This window comes from Rhinoderma darwinii, unplaced genomic scaffold (genome assembly GCF_050947455.1).
Source record: "Rhinoderma darwinii isolate aRhiDar2 unplaced genomic scaffold, aRhiDar2.hap1 Scaffold_70, whole genome shotgun sequence".
Taxonomy (NCBI): Eukaryota; Metazoa; Chordata; class Amphibia; order Anura; family Rhinodermatidae; genus Rhinoderma; species Rhinoderma darwinii.
The window spans coordinates 655,863-675,636 of record NW_027464260.1 but is presented as its reverse complement, the minus strand read 5'-3'; the positions used below and the strand labels follow the sequence as shown (position 1 = coordinate 675,636).

At 41.5% G+C, this 19,774-nt stretch overlaps 1 protein-coding gene across 1 annotated transcript; it reads right to left on the bottom strand.

The window, feature by feature from the left end:
- Positions 1 to 3,603: 3,603 nt before the first annotated feature.
- On the bottom strand, positions 3,604 to 18,439 carry LOC142728948 (phosphatidylinositol polyphosphate 5-phosphatase type IV-like). Its single transcript, XM_075849195.1, has 9 exons — positions 18,433 to 18,439; positions 6,248 to 6,343; positions 5,979 to 6,140; positions 5,688 to 5,803; positions 5,343 to 5,479; positions 5,029 to 5,136; positions 4,227 to 4,361; positions 4,043 to 4,128; positions 3,604 to 3,955 (listed from the first exon to the last, which is right to left on the bottom strand). The coding sequence occupies exons 1-6, from the start codon at positions 18,437 to 18,439 to the stop codon at positions 5,061 to 5,063; spliced, it is 594 nt and encodes a 197-aa protein (XP_075705310.1). The 3' UTR covers positions 3,604 to 3,955; positions 4,043 to 4,128; positions 4,227 to 4,361; positions 5,029 to 5,060.
- Between the last annotated feature and the right edge of the window lie 1,335 nt (positions 18,440 to 19,774).

Genomic DNA, 19,774 nt, shown 5'->3' with positions numbered 1-19,774 from the left:
TTTCAGGTGCCATGTCGCATTTGCAGAGCCCCAGAGGTATCAAAGCAATAGAAACCCACCAGAAGTGACCCCATTTTGGAAACTACACCCCTCAAGGAATTCATTTATGGGTAATGTGACCATTTAGACCCCATAGTTTCTTCACAGAACTTATTTGAATTGGGCAGGGAATTAAAACAAAATTACTTTTTTCCCAATAATATGTAGTTTTAGCTAAAAATTTCTTATTTTCACAAGCAAAAAAAAAGGGTCCATTTTGTTGCCAAATTTGTTCTGAGTGTGGCAATATCCCATTTGTGGTGATAAACTGCTGTTTGGGCCCATGGTAGGGCACAGAAGGAAAGGACCACCATTTGGCCTACTGGGGATTTTCTGGTGCGAAGTCATGTATGCAGAAGCCCCTGAGGTACCAGTACAGTTGAAACCCCCGAGAAGTGACCCCGTTTTAAAAACGACACCCTTAAGGCATTCTTTTAGAGGTGTAGTGAGCATTTTGACCGGAGACATACACCCCATAAACTGTAATGTGGGTTCTTACGGGTATGGCAATACCCTACATGTGGCTGTTATCTGCTGCCTGGACACACAGAAGGGCTCAGAAGGGAAAGATGAGGGGGATAAGTTGTGCGGAGTGCATCAGGGTAAGTAAAACTGGGGTAGATTAAAAATCAAGTGATGTATGATACATTTTAAAACACTCTTTCATACAGAGCCTTAGTTTTTCAGGAAACGTGTCACATTGATATATTGTGTCCTCCCTTATCCCACTCTTATAACAGACTTTGCACCTCTTTTGACTTTTTCCCTTCTTGCCAGTTTGGGGAACTTCTCCTGGAAAGTGTTGCCCTGGTACGATGCGTGTGGCCTCGCTTCCAGAAGTACTGGGTGCTCCCCCTTCCTGGTCCCTAACAATTTGTTTCTTGATAACCACCTCTTGAAATTCCAGGAAAGTTCCCCTCTGGGCTGTACATCGACGTAGCACGTACGCATTGTATAATGCCATCTGTATGATGTGCACGGCCAGCTTCTTATACCACACCGCATGGCGCTGTAGGGCTTCAGGGCTTGATCTGACAAGTCCACTCCTCCCATGTACCTATTGTAGTCCAGGAAGCAGTCTGGTTTGGGGGTCTCTGTACTGGTACCTCGTACAGGTACATGGGTACTGGTGTGGGCATGTATTGTTGTCAATACAAGGATATCTCTCTTGTCTTGTACTTGACACACAATCTGTTGCTGCTGGATTGTGCCTTGCTCTCACCCCTTCTGGGTGTTTGCCAAGCAGAGTCTTAGGGAAGCCTCTCAGATTTCTTCTAGCGGTGCCGCATGCCGCAGGACTTCTGGAAGCGAGGCACTTGAAGAGTGTGATGCTGGTATAAAAATTATCCAGGTAGAGTTGGTAACCCTGGTCCAGCAGTGGGTGGACCAAATCCCAAAAATGTTTGCATTAAAAAAGGGGGGGGGCATTCTGGGGGCTGAATACTGGTGTCCTTCCCTTCATATATCCTAAATTTGTACGTATACCCTGATGCACTCTCACACAGCTTATACATCTTCGCACCATACCTTGCCCTCTTACCCGGCAGGTACTGGCGGAATTGAAGCTTCCCTTTAAAATGTACCAAGGATCAATAGAAATACACTTCTCGGGGGTGTATGATTGGGAAAACCAGTCGCTGAAACGGTCTAATAGGGGTTTCTGTTTATACAAACGGTCAAAACTGGGGTCATCTTGGAGTGGGCACGGCTCATTATCGGTATAATGTAAGAAGCGAAGTATTGACTCATTTAATTTTTTTTTTAGGTTACAGTTCAGTTTTAAAGTTGCTTTGAGGGGCCCATATATTAGACACCCCTATCAAACACCCCATTTCAGAAACTAGACCCCTCAAAGTATTCACAACAGCATTTAGAAAGTTTATGAACCCTTTAGGTGTTTCACGGGAATTTAGAGCAAAGTAGAGGTGAAATTTGCATTTTTATTTTATTTTGTCAGAAAATCCTTTTTATACCATTTTTTTTTATAACACAAAAGGTTTTATCAGAGAAACGCAACTTAATATTTATTGCCCAGATTCTGCAGTTTTGAGAAATATCCCACATGTGGCCCTCGGGTGGTAATGGACTGAAGCACCGGCCTCAGAAGCAAAGGCGCACCTAGTGGATTTTGAGGCCTCTTTTTTATTAGGCACCATGTCCGGTTTGAAGAGGTCTTGTGGTGCCAAAACAGTAGAAAACCGCCAAAAGTGACCCCATTTTGGAAACTAGACCCCTTGAGGAATTCATTGTAGTTTTCTTGGGGTGCATGTGGCTTTTTGATCAGTTTTTATTCTATTTTTAAGTGGCGTGGTGACTAAAAAACAGCAATTCTACTATTGTTTTTTTATTCTATTTTCTTTACAGCGTTCACCGTGCGCTATAAATGACATATTCACTTTATTCTGCGAGGCGATACGATTACGGCGATACCAGATGTTTATAGTTTTTTTTATGTCTTATGGAGTTTGCAAAATAAAATACATTTTGTAAACAATCATTCACTTTTTGTGTTACCTTATTCTAAGAGCCATAACGTTTTTATTTTTCAATCAATAAAGCCGTGCGAGGACTTATTTTTTGCGTAACGAACTGTAGTTTCGATCAGTACCATTTTTAGGTACATGCGACTTTTTGATCTCTTTTTATTCCATTTTTTGGGAGGTGAAGTGACCAAAGAATTGTGATTCTGGTACGGTTTATTATTATTTTATTTTACGGCGTTCACCGCGCGGGATAAATAACGAAATAATTTTGTAGTTCAGGCCGTTACGGACGCGGCGATACCAATTATGTATAGTTTATTTGTTTATTTATCTATTTTTATTAATAATAAAGGACTGATAAGGGAAAAAGGGGGATTTTTACTTTTATTACTTTTAAAACTTTTATTTAGTAAATGCGTAGTGCAGTGTATTAGAGCAGTCAGCTACTCACTGACAGGACCCACTAGGCTTCCGTCGATGGCATAGCCGGACGCCATTGTTAGGAGTCCGGTAGCCATAGTCACCATCGCCGGCCGCTATCGTGTAGCAGGCCTGCGATGGTAGCTTAACCCCTAAAAAGCCACGTTCAGTATTGAACCCGCGGCTTTTAAGGAATTAATCAGCGGTGACACAGCGATCGGTCCCCGCTGTAGGAGCTGCGGCAACTGCTGTACGAGACAGCAGCTGTCACAGCTCCTGTATGTGTCGGGAAGACGACCGAAATGGCCGTTACTCCCGCGACTTAATATTCCATCGCTGAGCGCGAACGGGATGGGATGGTCAGCACAACGGAATATTACGTCGCTGAGCGTTAAGGGGTTAAACAACTATCAAATATATCACTGTTTTACATCTCCTGTCACTTTTTTTACGACATATGATCTAATCCAGTACATATGGCGGCACATTCCATACTCTCTCTCTTGTGTACATATTTTACAATGTCCTGTCACCTACCACTGGATTAAACGCGATGTCACACAAATAGCGCTGTGAAGAGTCGGTTAAGTGAATTGTATACACCGTGGTAAGTTGCAGCCGGGCACTTAACACACTAATAAATACCAGTCACACTTATGGATTGATGTTAAAGATTTATTTATGGTTTTTGTTGATCAAAATATAAGATGGTAAAGATGATGGTAATACAAGATCCAGCAAAAACAATGGAATATGTCCCAGTATATACTGTAATGTCAGTAAGGGGTGGTAAATCTGTATTCCAGAGACACAGGAAGAGATGACATGTTCTCCTGTTCTGGGCCTGGTCTTCTGGGTGACATTGATGTCCCGATAACCACACTGATGTCTCTTCCGTGACAGATGTAGACAATTTTAAGTCTCGCCATTGGGATACTTGTAAGATGGCGGGTTCTGCCCTTGGTTGTTATTGGCATTGATGTTGATGTTCTGTTGATATCTGCTGACTTGCTCTGGGGGGAGAAGCGCACAACCCTATTAAATATTCATTTTTCAGGCTGCTTAACAAATATAGAGAGGACATATCTAGAGGAACTTACCTTTCTTTCTATCAGCAACGATGGCGGCTCCTCCGGTGACAGGGAGCGCTGTTCTCGCCAGATATAACGCGGAATTTATGTTTATGCTGCAAGAGAAATATTTGCTATTAATGCTCTACTAATGTGTGTTTCTTAGCAGGCACAAAATATAGAAGATGTTTTATTGCGGATTACACATACAAACCTTGAAGATGGTTGATCCAAGCGATGGGTTTGATCTAAAGCTGCGCTGTTCAGGATGTTACAGGAACTTTCTGATGTTCACAAAGGTGGAATCATTGTTTTATGCACCTGAGATGGTAAATGTTCCTTAGGAGTCCTGCAAGATGCCAAGTAATGTCTTACATCCATAACAATGTTCCTTGTATCTATCATGCTTGCTTAGAAGCTAATGCACCATAAAATACAGTTTATCCATCCATCCTAGTGGCAGGATTCTTTAAGACACTTCAAATGGGGACATTTTTTTACTTTTCTATGCCAGTTTTTTTTATGTAGAAAAGTTATAAACGGAACAAAAGTCACAATTTGCGGTAAAAATTGTGATCTGTGTAGTTTCTGCGCTTACGGCACTTTTCTAAAAAGTGGACAGAGAGTAGCTGGAGGAGCAGAGCCATCAGCGGCCGACACATTTATCATAATAACATGGATTATTAGTTATTAAGGTGCGGGCGTTTTCATAAATTAGGCACATTTTACTCCAAGTTTTTTTTATATTAAGACCGGTATAAGAAACGTCAGTCTTAATAAATTCCCACCAATCTATTATACTATATACATGCTTACAGTTTTCCTCTAAAACCCACAACCTTCATTTAGAAATTAAAAAAATATCTGAAAACAAGAAAATGTAACTAGAAGATAGAATTACTTATTTACAATTTCTTTATGTTGGTTGATAAATTAAATGACAGATTCAGAGGAAGACTTAAGAGGTGGAAGAACATTCTCACAGCAAACATACTAGACAAGTACAATGCTCTCACCTTATGTGCTGTCAGGACATGAACAGACGCAGCTACTTTTTTTGTCCTAACCTCCTAATGCCCTTCAAATAGATCTTGCGGTCAAAGCGTCCACCAGCCAATGGGATGCTGGAATCAGAAATATACTGATGTAAGACATATGATAATGTTAGCGGGTAACCACACAATAATTGTTTCGTTTCTCATCCTATATTACTCCAGTACTGTCACCCAGGTATACAGCCACCTGCCCCAAAGTGTGAGCTCTGTTATAAGGCCCATGTAGTAATGGCGGCTACTGAAAGGATCATACCAACAACATGGACATGACTTACTTATCTGAACCAGGTCTGAGCTTTACTTCAAAGATGCCAAAAACGGGTCGGTGGTCTGAGGTCTTCAAAACAGGGCATGAGTCGTATCTCAGGACTCGCACATCTCCCTCGTATTGGCTCTTAAACAACACCCTGTCCTGTAGAGGTCATGAAAATAACAAATATCATCAGTGCAATCATATTATCATTTATTTATAAACCTCATAGCATCATAGACTGAACATTTCGGCCTATTTTATTTAAGTAATATCAATTTTGAGACTTTCTTGCATTTAAGGTTTGAAAATCTATCCATGACATCTATTGTTTCTTTAGCTCTGTAGACCTGGAAATAAGATATCTTACCGTATATGATGGAATTCTCTGCTTTTCTGATGTATCGTAGGTGTCTGTGCCAATGTCGAACTTGTATGTAGGAAGGAATTCAATGGTGTGCTCCTTAAACCCTACAAATATGGACCCTTAAGTTAAAAGAAAAAAAAACATGTCAGTATTAAAAACATGTGCAAGAGATGTAGGACTATATAAGAATGTGGGGAACATATGAACCATCATGACAGTGATTTGTATTGATCTGTTGAGGTGTATGTGGTAATGGCTGAGGAGTGATAGAGATCTGTCTACTAGTAACTGTACCGTTGTTCTTGGCTTCATTCAGATGGTCGTGTTTGAGGAGACTGGTCATATCTCTTCCTTTAATGTTTTTCAGAAGAGATTCCACGTTTTTTCTGTCCTCTTTTAGTTGAAAATTGAGATCCCCAAACCAAAAAACCCGATCAAAGCGGCTGGTGACGTCCACTGTAGAATGAAAAAAACACAGGACACAATTAGACCACGTGACTGCATTAGACTCAATGGAGATAAATAAAGGAATCGATAGGTTCAACCACATAAGTAATACTCACAGGCATTGGAGTTTATTCTTTCCGGAATAATTTGAGGCAGACGGAGACCCTCGGTGATAGTTTTATAGTCCTGGATCCTCTTGTAGACTGCCCCAACTGCCAACCAAAAATATACATATCAGTGAATATAACCCCCTGGAATTTAGGACAACCACCATATTTAAGTTTTCTCTGACAATAGGTTTCTTTATCATATATTATCTAGGTATCATATCTACTTCTTGGGCTGTGTAGTCTGAATGTTCCCTCAACAATTCATTTTCTGCAAATAGTATTTATTTGAATAGGGTTTCTATTGACATTTTAGAAGATGAGACTGGTGGAGTTCCATGATGTGGGTCCGCACTCTGTACACCAGACACACTGATATTTCTGTTACTGTAAATCTAAGACACAATCATTTTCTTGACAGAGGATAAAGTATTTCTATTAGGGTATGTGCACACGATAACGTCAGTTATGGCTGAAATTACGGAGCTGTTTTCAGGAGAAAACAGCTCCTGCATTTCAGACGTAATTGCTCGTACTCGCATTTTGCGAGGCGTCAATTACGGACGTAATTTGGAGCTGTTCTTCATTGGATTCAATGAAAAACGGCTCCAATTACGTCCCAAGAAGTGTCCTGCACTTCTTTGACGAGGCTGTTATTTTAAAATTTTAAATTTTAAAATTACAGGTCGTCGGCACAGTACATCGGCAAACCCATTGAAATGAATGGGCAGATGTTTGCCGACGTATTCAAGGCTTTTTTTTCAGACGTATTTTGAGGCTAAATAGGTTTAATTCTTTCAATCTTTCCTCATAACTTAAATTCTCCATGCCCCTTATTAGCTTCGTTGCTCTTCTTTGTATTTTTTCCAACTCCAGGGCATCCTTTCTATGAACTGGAGCCCAGAACTGAACTGCATATTCTAGATGAGGCCTCACTAATGCTTTGTAAAGTGGCATTATTACATCCCTGTCCCGCGAGTCCATGCCTCTTTTAATACACGACAATATCCTGCTGGCCTTTGAAGCAGCTGATTGACACTGCATGCTGTTATTGAGTTTATGATTTACAAGTACACCCAGATCCTTCTCAACAAGTGAATCCGCCAGTGTAGCGCCCCCTAGGACATATGATGCATGCAGGTTGTTGGTACCAAGATGCATAACTTTACATTTATCTACATTAAACTTCATTTGCCAAGTGGACGCCCAAACACTTAGTTTGTTTAAATCTGCCTGTAATTCATGAACATCTTCCATAGTCTGAACTATATTACATAGCTTGGTGTCATCTGCAAAAATAGAAATAGTGCTATTAATCCCTTCCTCTATATCATTAATAAATAAGTTGAATAATAGTGGTCCCAGCACTGAACCCTGGGGTACACCACTTATAACCGGGGACCATTCAGAGAAGGAATCATTGACCACAACCCTCTGGATACGGTCCTTGAGCCAATTCTCAATCCAATTACAAACTATATTTTCTAAACCTATAGTCCTTAATTTACCCATTAGGCGTCTATGGGGGACAGTGTCAAATGCCTTTGCAAAGTCTAAAAACACTAAATCCACAGCGGCCCCTCTGTCTAGACTTCTGCTCACCTCTTCATAAAAACAGATTAGGTTAGTTTGACAACTTCTGTCCTTAGTAAAACCGTGCTGGCTGTCACTTATAATGCTATTTATTGTCACATAATCCTGTATATAGTCCCTCAATAGCCCCTCAAACATTTTCCCCACGATGGATGTTAAGCTTACTGGTCTATAATTACCCGGGGAAGACCTAGAGCCCTTTTTGAAAATAGGCACCACATTTGCCCTGCGCCAGTCCCTTGGCACTATACCAGTCACTAGAGATTCTCTGAATATTATGAAAAGGGGGACAGAAATAACTGAACTAAGCTCTTTAAGAATTCTAGGGTGTAACCCATCTGGTCCCGGAGCCTTGTGCACATTTATTTTATTTAATTTAGCTTGGACCATCTCTACATTCATCCAATTCAGTATATCAACTGATATATTAACAGCACTGGCACCGGCTACATCAGCTGCTCTTTCTTCTGTTGTATATACAGAGCTAAAGAACCCATTTAGTAACTCTGCCTTCTCTTGATCCCCTGTGATCAACTCCCCATTACCATTATCTAGGGGTCCTACATGTTCAGACCTTGGCTTTTTTGCATTTATATGCTTGAAGAATTTTTTAGGATTTGTTTTACTATCCTTGGCCACCTGCCTTTCATTTTGTATTTTTGCTAATTTTATTACATTTTTACAGATTTTATTAAGCTCTTTATATTTTACAAAGGCTACAGCTGTACCCTCAGATTTGTATTTTTTAAATGCCCTTTTTTTGTCATGTATTGCCCCTTTCACAGAAGGTGTAAGCCATGTGGGGTTTAATTTGAGTCGTTTATACTTATTACCTGTAGGAATAAATTTTGCACTATAATAACTCAAAGTAGATTTGAAAATCTCCCATTTATCATTTGTTCCATTATTTGACATTTGTTCTTCCCAGTCTATATCCTGAATTGCAGCCCTCATCCTGGGGAAATTGGCTTTCTTAAAATTAAATGTTTTTGCCCTCCCAGCCTGCGTTTGTTTTTTACAGTATAGGTAAAATGTAACTATATTATGATCACTGTTACCGAGGTTTTCACGAACATTGACATTCCCAACAAGATCTGCATTATTAGAAATGACCAGATCCAACAGAGCTTCACCTCTAGTCGGGTCTTCCACAAACTGGCCCATAAAATTTTCCTGCAACAGGTTGAGGAAATGTCTCCCCTTTGCAGTTGAAGCCGAACCATGACACCAATTAATATCCCGGAAATTAAAATCTCCCATTATCACTACAGTACCCGCCTGTGCAGCCCGCTCCATCTGTTTATATATCTGACCTTCCATCTCCTCAGTTATATTGGGGGGTCTATAGATTACACCAAAAGTAATTTTTTCAGTGATCACCTCCCTTTCTAGTTCCACCCACAAGGTTTCAACCTCCTCACAGTCTTCACCCACTATTGTCTCTTTCACACTCGCCTTCATATCACTTCTCACATACAGACATACACCACCACCTTTCCTATTTGTCCTGTCTTTACGAAAAAGTGTAAAACCCTGTAGATTTACAGCCCAGTCATGTGAAGAGTCCAGCCATGTTTCAGCAACACCAACTATATCTATATTTTCTTCCAGTATCAAGGCCTCCAGCTCCCCCATTTTGCTTGCTAGACTTCTGGCATTTGTGAACATACACTTTAACTTGCCTGTCAGTTTTTCACTTTTATTATCAGAAATGTGATTTGACATTAATCGGTCCTTTTTATTTACACTGATGTTTTGTAACGAAAGGATCTCCTTATCTTGTTGTCTAGTCCTCTCCCCACATTCTGTTTCTCCCCCCACCAATATAGTCTGACCCCTCTCTAACCTGGCTACCCCTTTTTTTTCTACATTGACCTCCCTCCTCAGCCCTAGTTTAAAAACTCCGCCACCCCAGCTAGAATTCTCTCCCCCAGCACAGCGGACCCCCTTCCATTTAGGTGCAAATCATCTGCAGAATACAGTTTGTACCCCAATGAAAAGTCAGCCCAGTGCTCTAGGAACCCAAATCCTTCTCCTCTACACCAAGACTTCAGCCATGCATTTAACTCCCTAAGCTCCCGCTGTCTTTCCTGTGATGCGCATGGCACAGGCAGTATTCCTGAGAATACAACCTTGGAGGTCCTTCCCTTCAGCTTGTAGCCTAGTTCTTTAAAATTATTCTTAAGGCTCCTCCACCTACCATTTATTCTGTCGTTGGTACCGACATGGACCACGACAGCTGGATCATCACCAGCCCCTCCCAGCAATTTGTCCACCCGTTCCACCACATGCCGAACCCTGGCACCAGGGAGACAGCAAACCATTCGGTTGAGGCGGTCTTGGCGACAAATTATTCTATCCGTCTTCCTGATTATAGAATCCCCTACGACTATCAATTGTCTTGGCTTGCCTGCATTACCATCCCGCCGACTACTAGCTGGGCTGTTCTCCCGGCTGTTAGGGAGATCAGTATCCACTAGGGCTGCCTTTTCTGAGACTGACACCCTCGCATCATCACCCAACCTGGCAATTTTGCTTGGAATACCAGAAACCGGATCGGCCTTCCTTGTCTTTGACCCCTTTCTACTGCCCCTAACTACATTAACCCAGCTACTTACCTGATCCTGCTCACCCATGTCTTCACCCTCCAGTTCTAACCCACTAACTGCATGCTCTGTGAGCAGCAAGCTCCGCTCAAAATTGTCTATCCTCCTCAGTGTTGCATTCTGCTCCTCCAGATCTCTAATACGAGCTTCCAGGTGAACAACATGCTCACATCTGCCACAGAGATATTCACCCTGGAACTCCGGCTCCAGTCGTGTATACATATGACAAACTGTGCACTGAAGAAAACCTCCAATCTTGCTATCCATTATCCAAGTTACACCAAAACAGCGAATAATTGTCAAAGAAAAAGAAGAGTACTTACTGGGGCTTCAACTCCTCTTTTCAACTCCGGTTTTAGAACTCCACTTAGTTCACAAGCCACTTAAACCACCAAGCTCAGAAAGAGCAAGCTCAAAATGAGGTCTGCTGACTAATTTATACCACCTGTGTCCAGTTAACCCCTTCCCCCTCGTCAGCTGTTCAGCTGGAACGAATCTGCAAGGGAAAAAAAAAAAAAAATTTACAAATTTTTTTTTTAAATTGTGTGAGTTTTTGCTATCTTCTATTTGCTAGCAATCAAAACAGATTCACAAACACAGAAATACAGCAACACAATACAGAAGTACAGCAACACAATCCGGTTTTAGAACTCCACTTAGTTCACAAGCCACTTAAACCACCAAGCTCAGAATTTAATTGCACACTAATACTAATACCATATTACTACCACTATCACACAATATCTTCTAGAAATTGAATAATTCAATGTTCCTAATAAAAGAAATGGATTAGCGAGAAGTACAGATGTAGCATTGGTAGAGAACTTACCGGTCACATCCAACTGATGAGTGACAGATCTGTGGCCAGCACCATAGTATATACCTACGCTCTGTGACATCACAATAGCTATACCTGGTGTGAGCTGCTTTTATGACCACACCAATAATTTGCATATTTCAATAGGGATTTACTATAATTTTTTATAGTAGTGACATCACAATAGATATACCCGGTGTGAGCTGCTTTTATGACCACACTTATCATTTACATATATCAGTATGGCTTCACCATTCATTTTATTGTTTGATTTTTATGTACATTTTTAATGCAATTTCTATATTCATAATGTTTGTCTGTGGTCAGACTCTTACCCAGCACTGCCAAGATTACAGCTCAGGAATAGAATTAAATCCCATAATATATGATACAAGTCGGGCATATGGGTCACTCGTGGTGCATAGAACTTGTAATGTTCATCTCTCACAGTCGGTTTAGTGTGTGTATAGTTATTACAATCTGTAAGGATCTGCAGCTGCTGAACATCTGATAAATTATCATTTCACTCTCCTGACGAAGCTGAAGCGTAACGTACGTTGGGGTAGCGCTGCAGATCCACCTGGGGTATGTTACCTATTGATTTATACTTCTCTTAACCTGCAAACTAATATGGGACTCTTTTTAGAGAACATCAGTGCACACAGCAGGGAGATAGTGATAATCTTATTCAGGTTATTATAACTTGTATTGGGAATATGAATTTGATGATATTGTATGATTTGTACCTCTAGAAAAGTTTAGTGTGATCTGTGAGCGCTAATTTTTTCCGGGTATTTTCATCAATTGCTTTACTGTATAGAGAATTTTTTTATTGAAAATAAATGAAATTGTAGTTTTTAATGGGAACGTACTCTGATGAATTCTTTATAGGTGATAAATGATCATTTCTGTCTGTGTGACATGGGGGAAATAATTTATATTATCTGAAAATACATCATTTTAATTTTGACTTTTAATAAAAAACCCCATTAGAGGATGTGACTGTGCACCAGTAAGAACACGCTACATGCTGCATCTCCTGTGCTCAGCCCTCTTACTCCTTACAATCCTGAATACATACTGCTTCACAATTCCCCTACCAGCTTGTAATAGGTATCAGAACAGCTGTGGGCAGCCATTACCTCATGAACCATGTCCTGGAAAGGTAATAGAGGGGGTAAGAATCGATCGAGACATCCTGAGACAAGACGGTCGTACCTGATGTGAACGAATGCAGCGTAAATTATATATATCATAGGCCTACCAGAGAGGGTAGAAGGCCAACAACCATATGTATTCATTAAAAATGGCTGCATTATATGGATACCACAATCTCTGCTGCATTTATAGTCAAGAGAACCGAAGAATTTCTTCATAGTCTCTTCATCTGGGTCATTTCTTAGACCATTGATGGCCCATTTGGTAAACTGTAAAGACAGGGATTGGCTTTACTAAACATCAAGTAGTCATGGCAGTCAGAACTCCACGATCAGAAAGTGATGGCATATCCTAATTGTATTCCCCCACTTTATGAGATGTAAAACCACTTTAACCTCTTAATGACGCTGCCTAGTTTGGGCCTTAAGGCTCAGACACCATTTTTCAAATCTGACCTGTGTCTCTTTATCTGGTAATAACTTTGGAATGCTATTCTTTATCCAAGCGATTCTGAGAATTTTTTCTCGTGACACATTGTACTTTATGTTAGTGGTAAAATTTGGTCAATACCTTTAGTGTTTATTTGTGAAAAACACCTACATTTAGAGAAATTTTTAAAAAATTTAGATTTTTCTAAATTTGAGTGTATCTGCTTCTAAGACAGATAGTAATACAAAACAAAATAGTTACTAGTTAACATTTTGGAGGTGAAATTTACAAATATATATATATTTTTTAAAGAAATTCCATTATAATCCATTTTTTTTTCTGTAACTCAGAAGGTTTTACCAGAGAAACTTAACTCAATATTTATTGTTCAGATTCTGCAGATTTTAAAAATGTCCCACATGTGGCCCTAGTGGACTGAAGCACAGGCCTCAGAAGCAAAGGAGCACCTACTAGATTTTGGGGCCTCCTTTTTATTAGAATATATTTTAGGCACTATGTCATGTTTGAAGAGGTCTTGTGGTGCCAAAACAAAGGAAACATCCCCAAAAAGACACCATTTCGGATCTACACTCCCAAGTAATTCATCTAACGGTATAGTGAGCATTTTAACCCCACAGGTGTTTTGCTGAATTTATTGAAATTAGGTCATAGAAAGTAAAATCTAAAAATTTTTCATTTTCACAAAGAATGAAAGAGAAAAAGAACACCAACATTTGTAAACCAAGTTCTCTCAAGTAGCATAATACCCCATATGTTGTCATAAACTGCTATTTGGACATACGGCAGGGCTCAGAATGGCAGGTACCCTGTTTGGCATGCAGCTGTAGGGTGGTAGTGAATATTTTGACCCCAATGCTGTTTCATAGATTTTATTAGAATTAGGCAGTGAAAATTACAAATTAAATTTTTCCCGAAACATTGCTGTTTTAGCTCTAAATGTTTTATTTTTACAAGGGGTAATTGGAGAAAAAAACACCACACAATTTTTTACTAAATTTCTCCTGAGTACAGCAATATCCCATATGTGGCCCTAAACAGCTGTTTGGGCACACGGCAGGGCTCTGAAGAGAAGGAGCGCCATTTGGCTGTAGGAGCGCAGATTTTGCTGGATTGGTGTTAGATGATAGGAGTGAAAGAGCACTATGCACATTTGAGGTCTATGTTAGTGATTTTTCCATAGTTTGCCCCAATTGCAGGGCTCTGAGGTCAAATAGTAAAACAAACTTCCAAGAAGTGACCCCATTTTTTAAAATATACCCCTCAAGGCATTTATTAAGGGGTGCAGTGAGTATGACCCAATACTACTATTTTTACTAGAAAAATGTGCAGTGGATTTTCCGCTGATATGCCATTTTAGTGCACAATATGTTATACCCAGCTTGTGTCCCTGAAGACAAATACATCATAAACTGTTAAGCCGTTTCTCCCGGGTATGGCAATGCCATATATGTGGATGTGGATCTGCTGTTTGGGCACACTGAAGGGTTCAGAATGGCGGGAGCGCCATTTGGTTTATGAAGCACAGATTTTGCTCAGTAATTTTTCTGTTTGGGGTTTTGCTGGTATTTCAGTTTATAATCTGGGGGCATATGTAAACTGTGCGGAGTACATCAGTATATAATAAGAGGATATAATAATGTGGTAAATAAATAATAATCCGCAGTTCTGTGGCCTGTGTCACACTGATAAATGGTGCCCGATCTTATCCCCCTTTTGGATTGCACTATGCACATTTTGTGTCGCCATATTCTGAGAGCCATAACTTCTTTTTTGTGACAGAGCAGTGTGAGGGCTTATTTTTTGCAGGACAATCTGTAGTTTTTACCGGTACCATTTTTGGATACATGGAACTTTTTGATCACTTTTTATTCTATTTTTTGAGAAGCGTGGTGACTAAAAAACAGCAATTCTGCTATTGTTTTTTATTCTTTTTTTTACAGCGTTCACCATGCACTATTAGGCCTCATTTACACGAGCGTATTATATGCGCGTGCGACGCGCGTGCTTTTCACGCGTGTCGTACGCACCTATAATAGTCTATGGGGCTGTTTAGACGATGCGTGAATTTTGCGCTGCGTGAGTGCGTTGCGTAAAACTCACGACATGTTCTATATTCTTGCGTTTTTCACGCAACACGCACCCATTGACTTCAATGGGTGCGTGAAAACAACGCATGCCACACGGACGGTCCTGCGTTGCATGCGCGAAAATCACGCAAGTGCTGTCAAAAGGATGAATGTAAACAGAAAAGCACCACGTGCTTTTCTGGTTACAAACATCCAAACGGAGTGTCAAATTAGAGATGAGCGCACCGAACTTCACCGGGTTCGGCCGAACTCGTTTTGACCGAACCCGGCAAAAAATGTTCGGGTACGCGACGTCAGGAGACAGTCACTGCCCACGGTGCTCAAAGACTTAAACTGTTTCAGCACCATGGACAGTGACTTTCGATCACAATATACATATACGTGTAAAAAAACACAGAAGTTCGGACTTACCGATAAGTCCCGGCTCCTTCCTCCAGTCCGACCTCCCGGGATGACAATTCAGGCCAAGTGACAGCTGCAGCCAATCACAGGCCAAGCACAGGCTGCAGCCAATCACAGGCTGCAGCGGTCTCATGGCCTGCCGCGTCATCCTGGGAGGTGGGGCCGGATGACAAGAGAGGGAGGCGTCACCAAGGCAACGGCCGGGAGACCGGACTGGAGGAAGCAGGCAGTTCATGGTAAGTTTGAACGTCTTTTTTTATTCACAGGTTGGTGTATATTGTGATCGGCATTCACTGATGAGGGTGCTGAAAGAGTTACTGCCGATCAGTTAGCTCTTTCAGCACCTTGGACAGTGACGGGCGTCGACTACCTCATCTCTATGATGGCGGCTGCGTGAAAATCACGCAGCCGCGCATCATACACGGATGACACACGGAGCTGTCAAATGCCTTTTGCGCGCGCAAAACGCAGCGTTTTTTGCGCGCGCAAAACACACACGCTCGTGTAAATCCGGCCTAATTGACATATTTACTTTATTCTGCGGGTCAGTACGATTCTGGCGATACCAAATTTATATTGCTTTTTTATGTTTTACAACTATTTGCACAATAACATTTATTTTGTAAAGAGAATGTATTTTTTCTGTTGCCACATTCTGAGGACCATACATTTTTTATTTATTTTTTGGTCGATAGAGCTGTATGAGGGCTTGTTTTTTGCAATTCGAGCTATATTTCTTTTTATTTGTACCATTTTTGGATACATGCAACTTTTTGATCACTTTTTATAAAAAAAAATTTTGATGACCAAAAACATAGCAATTCTGGTATCGTTTTTTATTATTTCTTTTTATGGCGTTCACTGCATTGGATAAATTACATAATATTTTTATAGTTCAGACCATTACGGATGCGGCGATGCCAATTCGTATAGTTTATTTATTTTTTCTAATAATTAAGTTCTTGATAATGGAAAAAGGGTGAGTTTTAAATTTATTACTTTAAATTCTTACTTTTTTATTTTTGTCTAAAAAAAATGTGTACTTTTTTTTTTCGTCTCACTAGGGACTTGAAGGTCCAACAGTCCGATCGCTGTTATAATATCCTACAATACTTATGTGTTGCAGGGTATTATACCTGTCAAATACCTACAAATGTATACCACAAAACCATATAGCAAAACGACACATGGTCAATAACAAAATATCTTTATTAGTGCAATATATACAGATAATATAATATAATCTCATAAAAACAGTTAAAATAATCTAAAACAAAGGATTGCAGTGGTGGTCAGAAAATACACAATTTCAAATATATAGTTATTTATATGGTGCAAACAATGTATCACAACTCGGTTTGATCAGGCAAAAGTCACAAAGTAGAGAGATTTCCCAAGTGGCACAAAAAGATATTTTACTGGGAACAACATCCCCTATAAGGCTAGATACACTACTAAAGAAAAAACCTTCACAAAAAATATGGGACACAAACCTCAAGTTCGTGATGACATAATAAACATGTCCTAAGGACACATGGACTAAAAAGTACCACTAAACTGACCCATAAACGGTCCAAGATACAGCAACAACAAGTAACCACCACCACCACCACTGGACCCCAAAGGTCCAACTGTCCGATCGCTGTTATAATATCTTACAATACTTATGTAATCGCCTTCTGCAGATGGCAGACCCAGTGGCTATTATTAGTTCTCCGGTTACCATAGCAACCATCGACACCCTGCAATTGCGTCGCAAGGTCGCCGATGGCGTTGTAACCCCTTAAGTTTTGGTGATTGCTATTGAGCGCCGCATTTAAGGGGTCAATCGGCGTAAACCACTGCTATCGATCCCCGAGGTATGAGCTGTGATAACTGCTGTACGATACAGCAGGTATCACAACTCATAAATGTGTCGGGGGTTGGGAATGGCGCTGGATTTCACCTGCACCATACTGTTACTGAGCTGAGCACGAACAATTTGCTCAGCTTGTTGTAATAGTAATGAGCGGAGCAGGAAGGGGTTAAGGACAACCTTAGCAATATGCTAACCACAGGGGGCCTTCTGTTGAGCTCCTACCACAATCTGCTGTTATCAATGGGGGAATCGGACAGCAAATCGGACGTCAGTGTAAGACACAAATATGAAAAGTCCTGCAAAGGTAGAGTCGCTCCTTACACTGGATTTCTGCTTTACCCAACTGAGGGGTTGTGTAAAAAGGTTGTCTAAAGGTCCATTCACACTGCATTTGCAGTGCACATTCGGCATATGCATCAGTAAATGCTCACATCGCATACCACAATCTTGTCCATTATGGGCTAATATATATTGGTTTACTTTTTTTTTCAGTAATAGGGATTTTGCAAATACACTCTCTTTTTTTATATCATATAGGGCAGATTCAGACGAACGTTGCGTTTTTGCGCGCGCAAAAAACGCAGCGTTTTGCGCGCATGTCAGCAGCGTGTGCCATGCGTATTTTAACCATGTGTGTGTGTATTACGCGCGTAAGACATGCGTTTTTCCTGCGCGTGTAAAAAACGCACGCAGCTGTTCTGTTTACGCCAGCATACAAAAAGGCCAAGAAAGCAACACCCCTGCTTGATGTGTGCACCTGTGTTTCTTCATTTGTGTGCTTTTGGTGCAACCCAGTGTTCAAACCAGTATTTGCGGTTACTTTGTATGCCACACTGCATTGATGCCACCTAGCTCTCTGGCCCGTGTCCTATTAGCATGGATGGTATCCCGGAGGTTTGGCCAACGCGGTAGCATTCTATGGCCACACCGGCGGAGATCAGGTAGGATGTGGGTTCACCCAATAGTGGCCCAACGCACCTCTAAAGGGCATTTTCATACCCTCTTTGCTGACCTCCGTCGTCACCCGAAAAATTTTTGCTCCTTTTGCCGCCTGTCTGTGCCTGCCTTTGATATGCTGCTGGAGCTGGTTCGGCCTGGAATAACCTATCAGGACACCAACATGCGGCGCTGTATTTCCCCAGAGGAGCGTCTCCTTGTCACCTTACGGTATGTGCTGTTTCGTTATCCAGGTTACACACTGTTTTAGGTGCTTCATGTCCTACCTAACATGTTGGCTTTGTGGTTTGTTTTCCTGATTTCCTTTAGATTTTTGGCGACTGGCAATAGCTACCATTCCCTTCATTTCGAATTCCTTCTTGGAGTGTCCACTATTTCCGGCATTGTCCCAGCAACCTGTGTGGTCCTGTGGCTGAGATTGAAGAGCAGCGTGATCCCTCAGCCTACGGCCCAACACTGGCTTCGAATAGCCCAGCAGTTTGAAACCAACACTCAATTTCCCCACTGTATTGGTGCACTGGATGGGAAGCACATCCGTGTCCAAACCCCCCCCCCCACTTTGGGTCTCGATACTTCAACTACAAGCAGTTTTTTTCCATAGTCTTGCTGGCCTTGTCGGACTGTAATTTGTGCTTTACCATCGTGGACATCGGGTCCTATGGAAGCTCTGCGGATGCCCGCATTTTTCGCTCGTCCAGAATGGGCCAGCGTCTAATGTCTAACCAACTTGATGTTCCCGAGCCTAGCATCCTCCCTGGCACCAGCGGTCCACCCGTTCCTTATGTTATGGTTGCAGATGAGGGTTTTGCCCTCAGCAGACAAGTCATGCGTCCATATGCGCGGAGGGGCATGGATAACCGTAGGCGCATTTTCAATAACCGGCTAGGCAGAGCACGGAAAGTGGTGGAATGCGCCTTTGGCATCATGACCAGCAAGTGGAGGGTCCTGATGACAGCAATGCAAATGTCGCCGTCAAATGTGACATGTGTGATCAAAGCCTGTGTTGTGCTGCACAACTTTACCCGCATCCATGATGCCACTCATGATGGGGAATATATGTTAATATCTGCACCCACCACCAGCCTCGCCCAGGCTGCTCGGCCAGGGCGGCCACCGACATCTGGCCTGCGAGTGCACCACCAATTTGCTGAGTATTTTGACAGCCAGCCTTGATATGTAACCTGCCAGAACGTAGCCATTTGAGGTGTGGTGAAGTTAGTATTTTTTTGTCGAACATCTGTTTATCCCTCTAGTCCTTTTTTGGTTTGGGGGGGGGGGTTAGGGACTCGCAAAACTTGAGGCCCCTTGACGTGGGCTCGGGAGGCATTTGGAATACCCTTTTTTTAAGCCAATAATTCCTGGACATAACATCCTCTTGTGTAGACAAAGGATTTCCTGCCCTATATGTCAGTGCCCCTTTCTGCGTAAAGGTAGGTATGGGCAAACAATAACTATACTAATAACACCTCAGTTCCTGGTATTCCAAACCCCTTCCGATCAACGAAGACCTCAACGATGTGGTGGAGAAATGTCATACCGTCCAAACCTCTTACGCCATGGCACCTCATAGCGGTAGAGGCTGTAGAAATCGGTGATCTATGTAACAGA

Coding starts and splice junctions, on each gene's coding strand:
- LOC142728948 (XM_075849195.1), bottom strand. Junction 6,141..6,247: donor AAGAATAAACTCCAATGCCT/GTGAGTATTACT, acceptor TTCATTCTACAG/TGGACGTCACCAGCCGCTTT. Junction 5,137..5,342: donor CTCAGACCTGGTTCAGATAA/GTAAGTCATGTC, acceptor TTCTGATTCCAG/CATCCCATTGGCTGGTGGAC.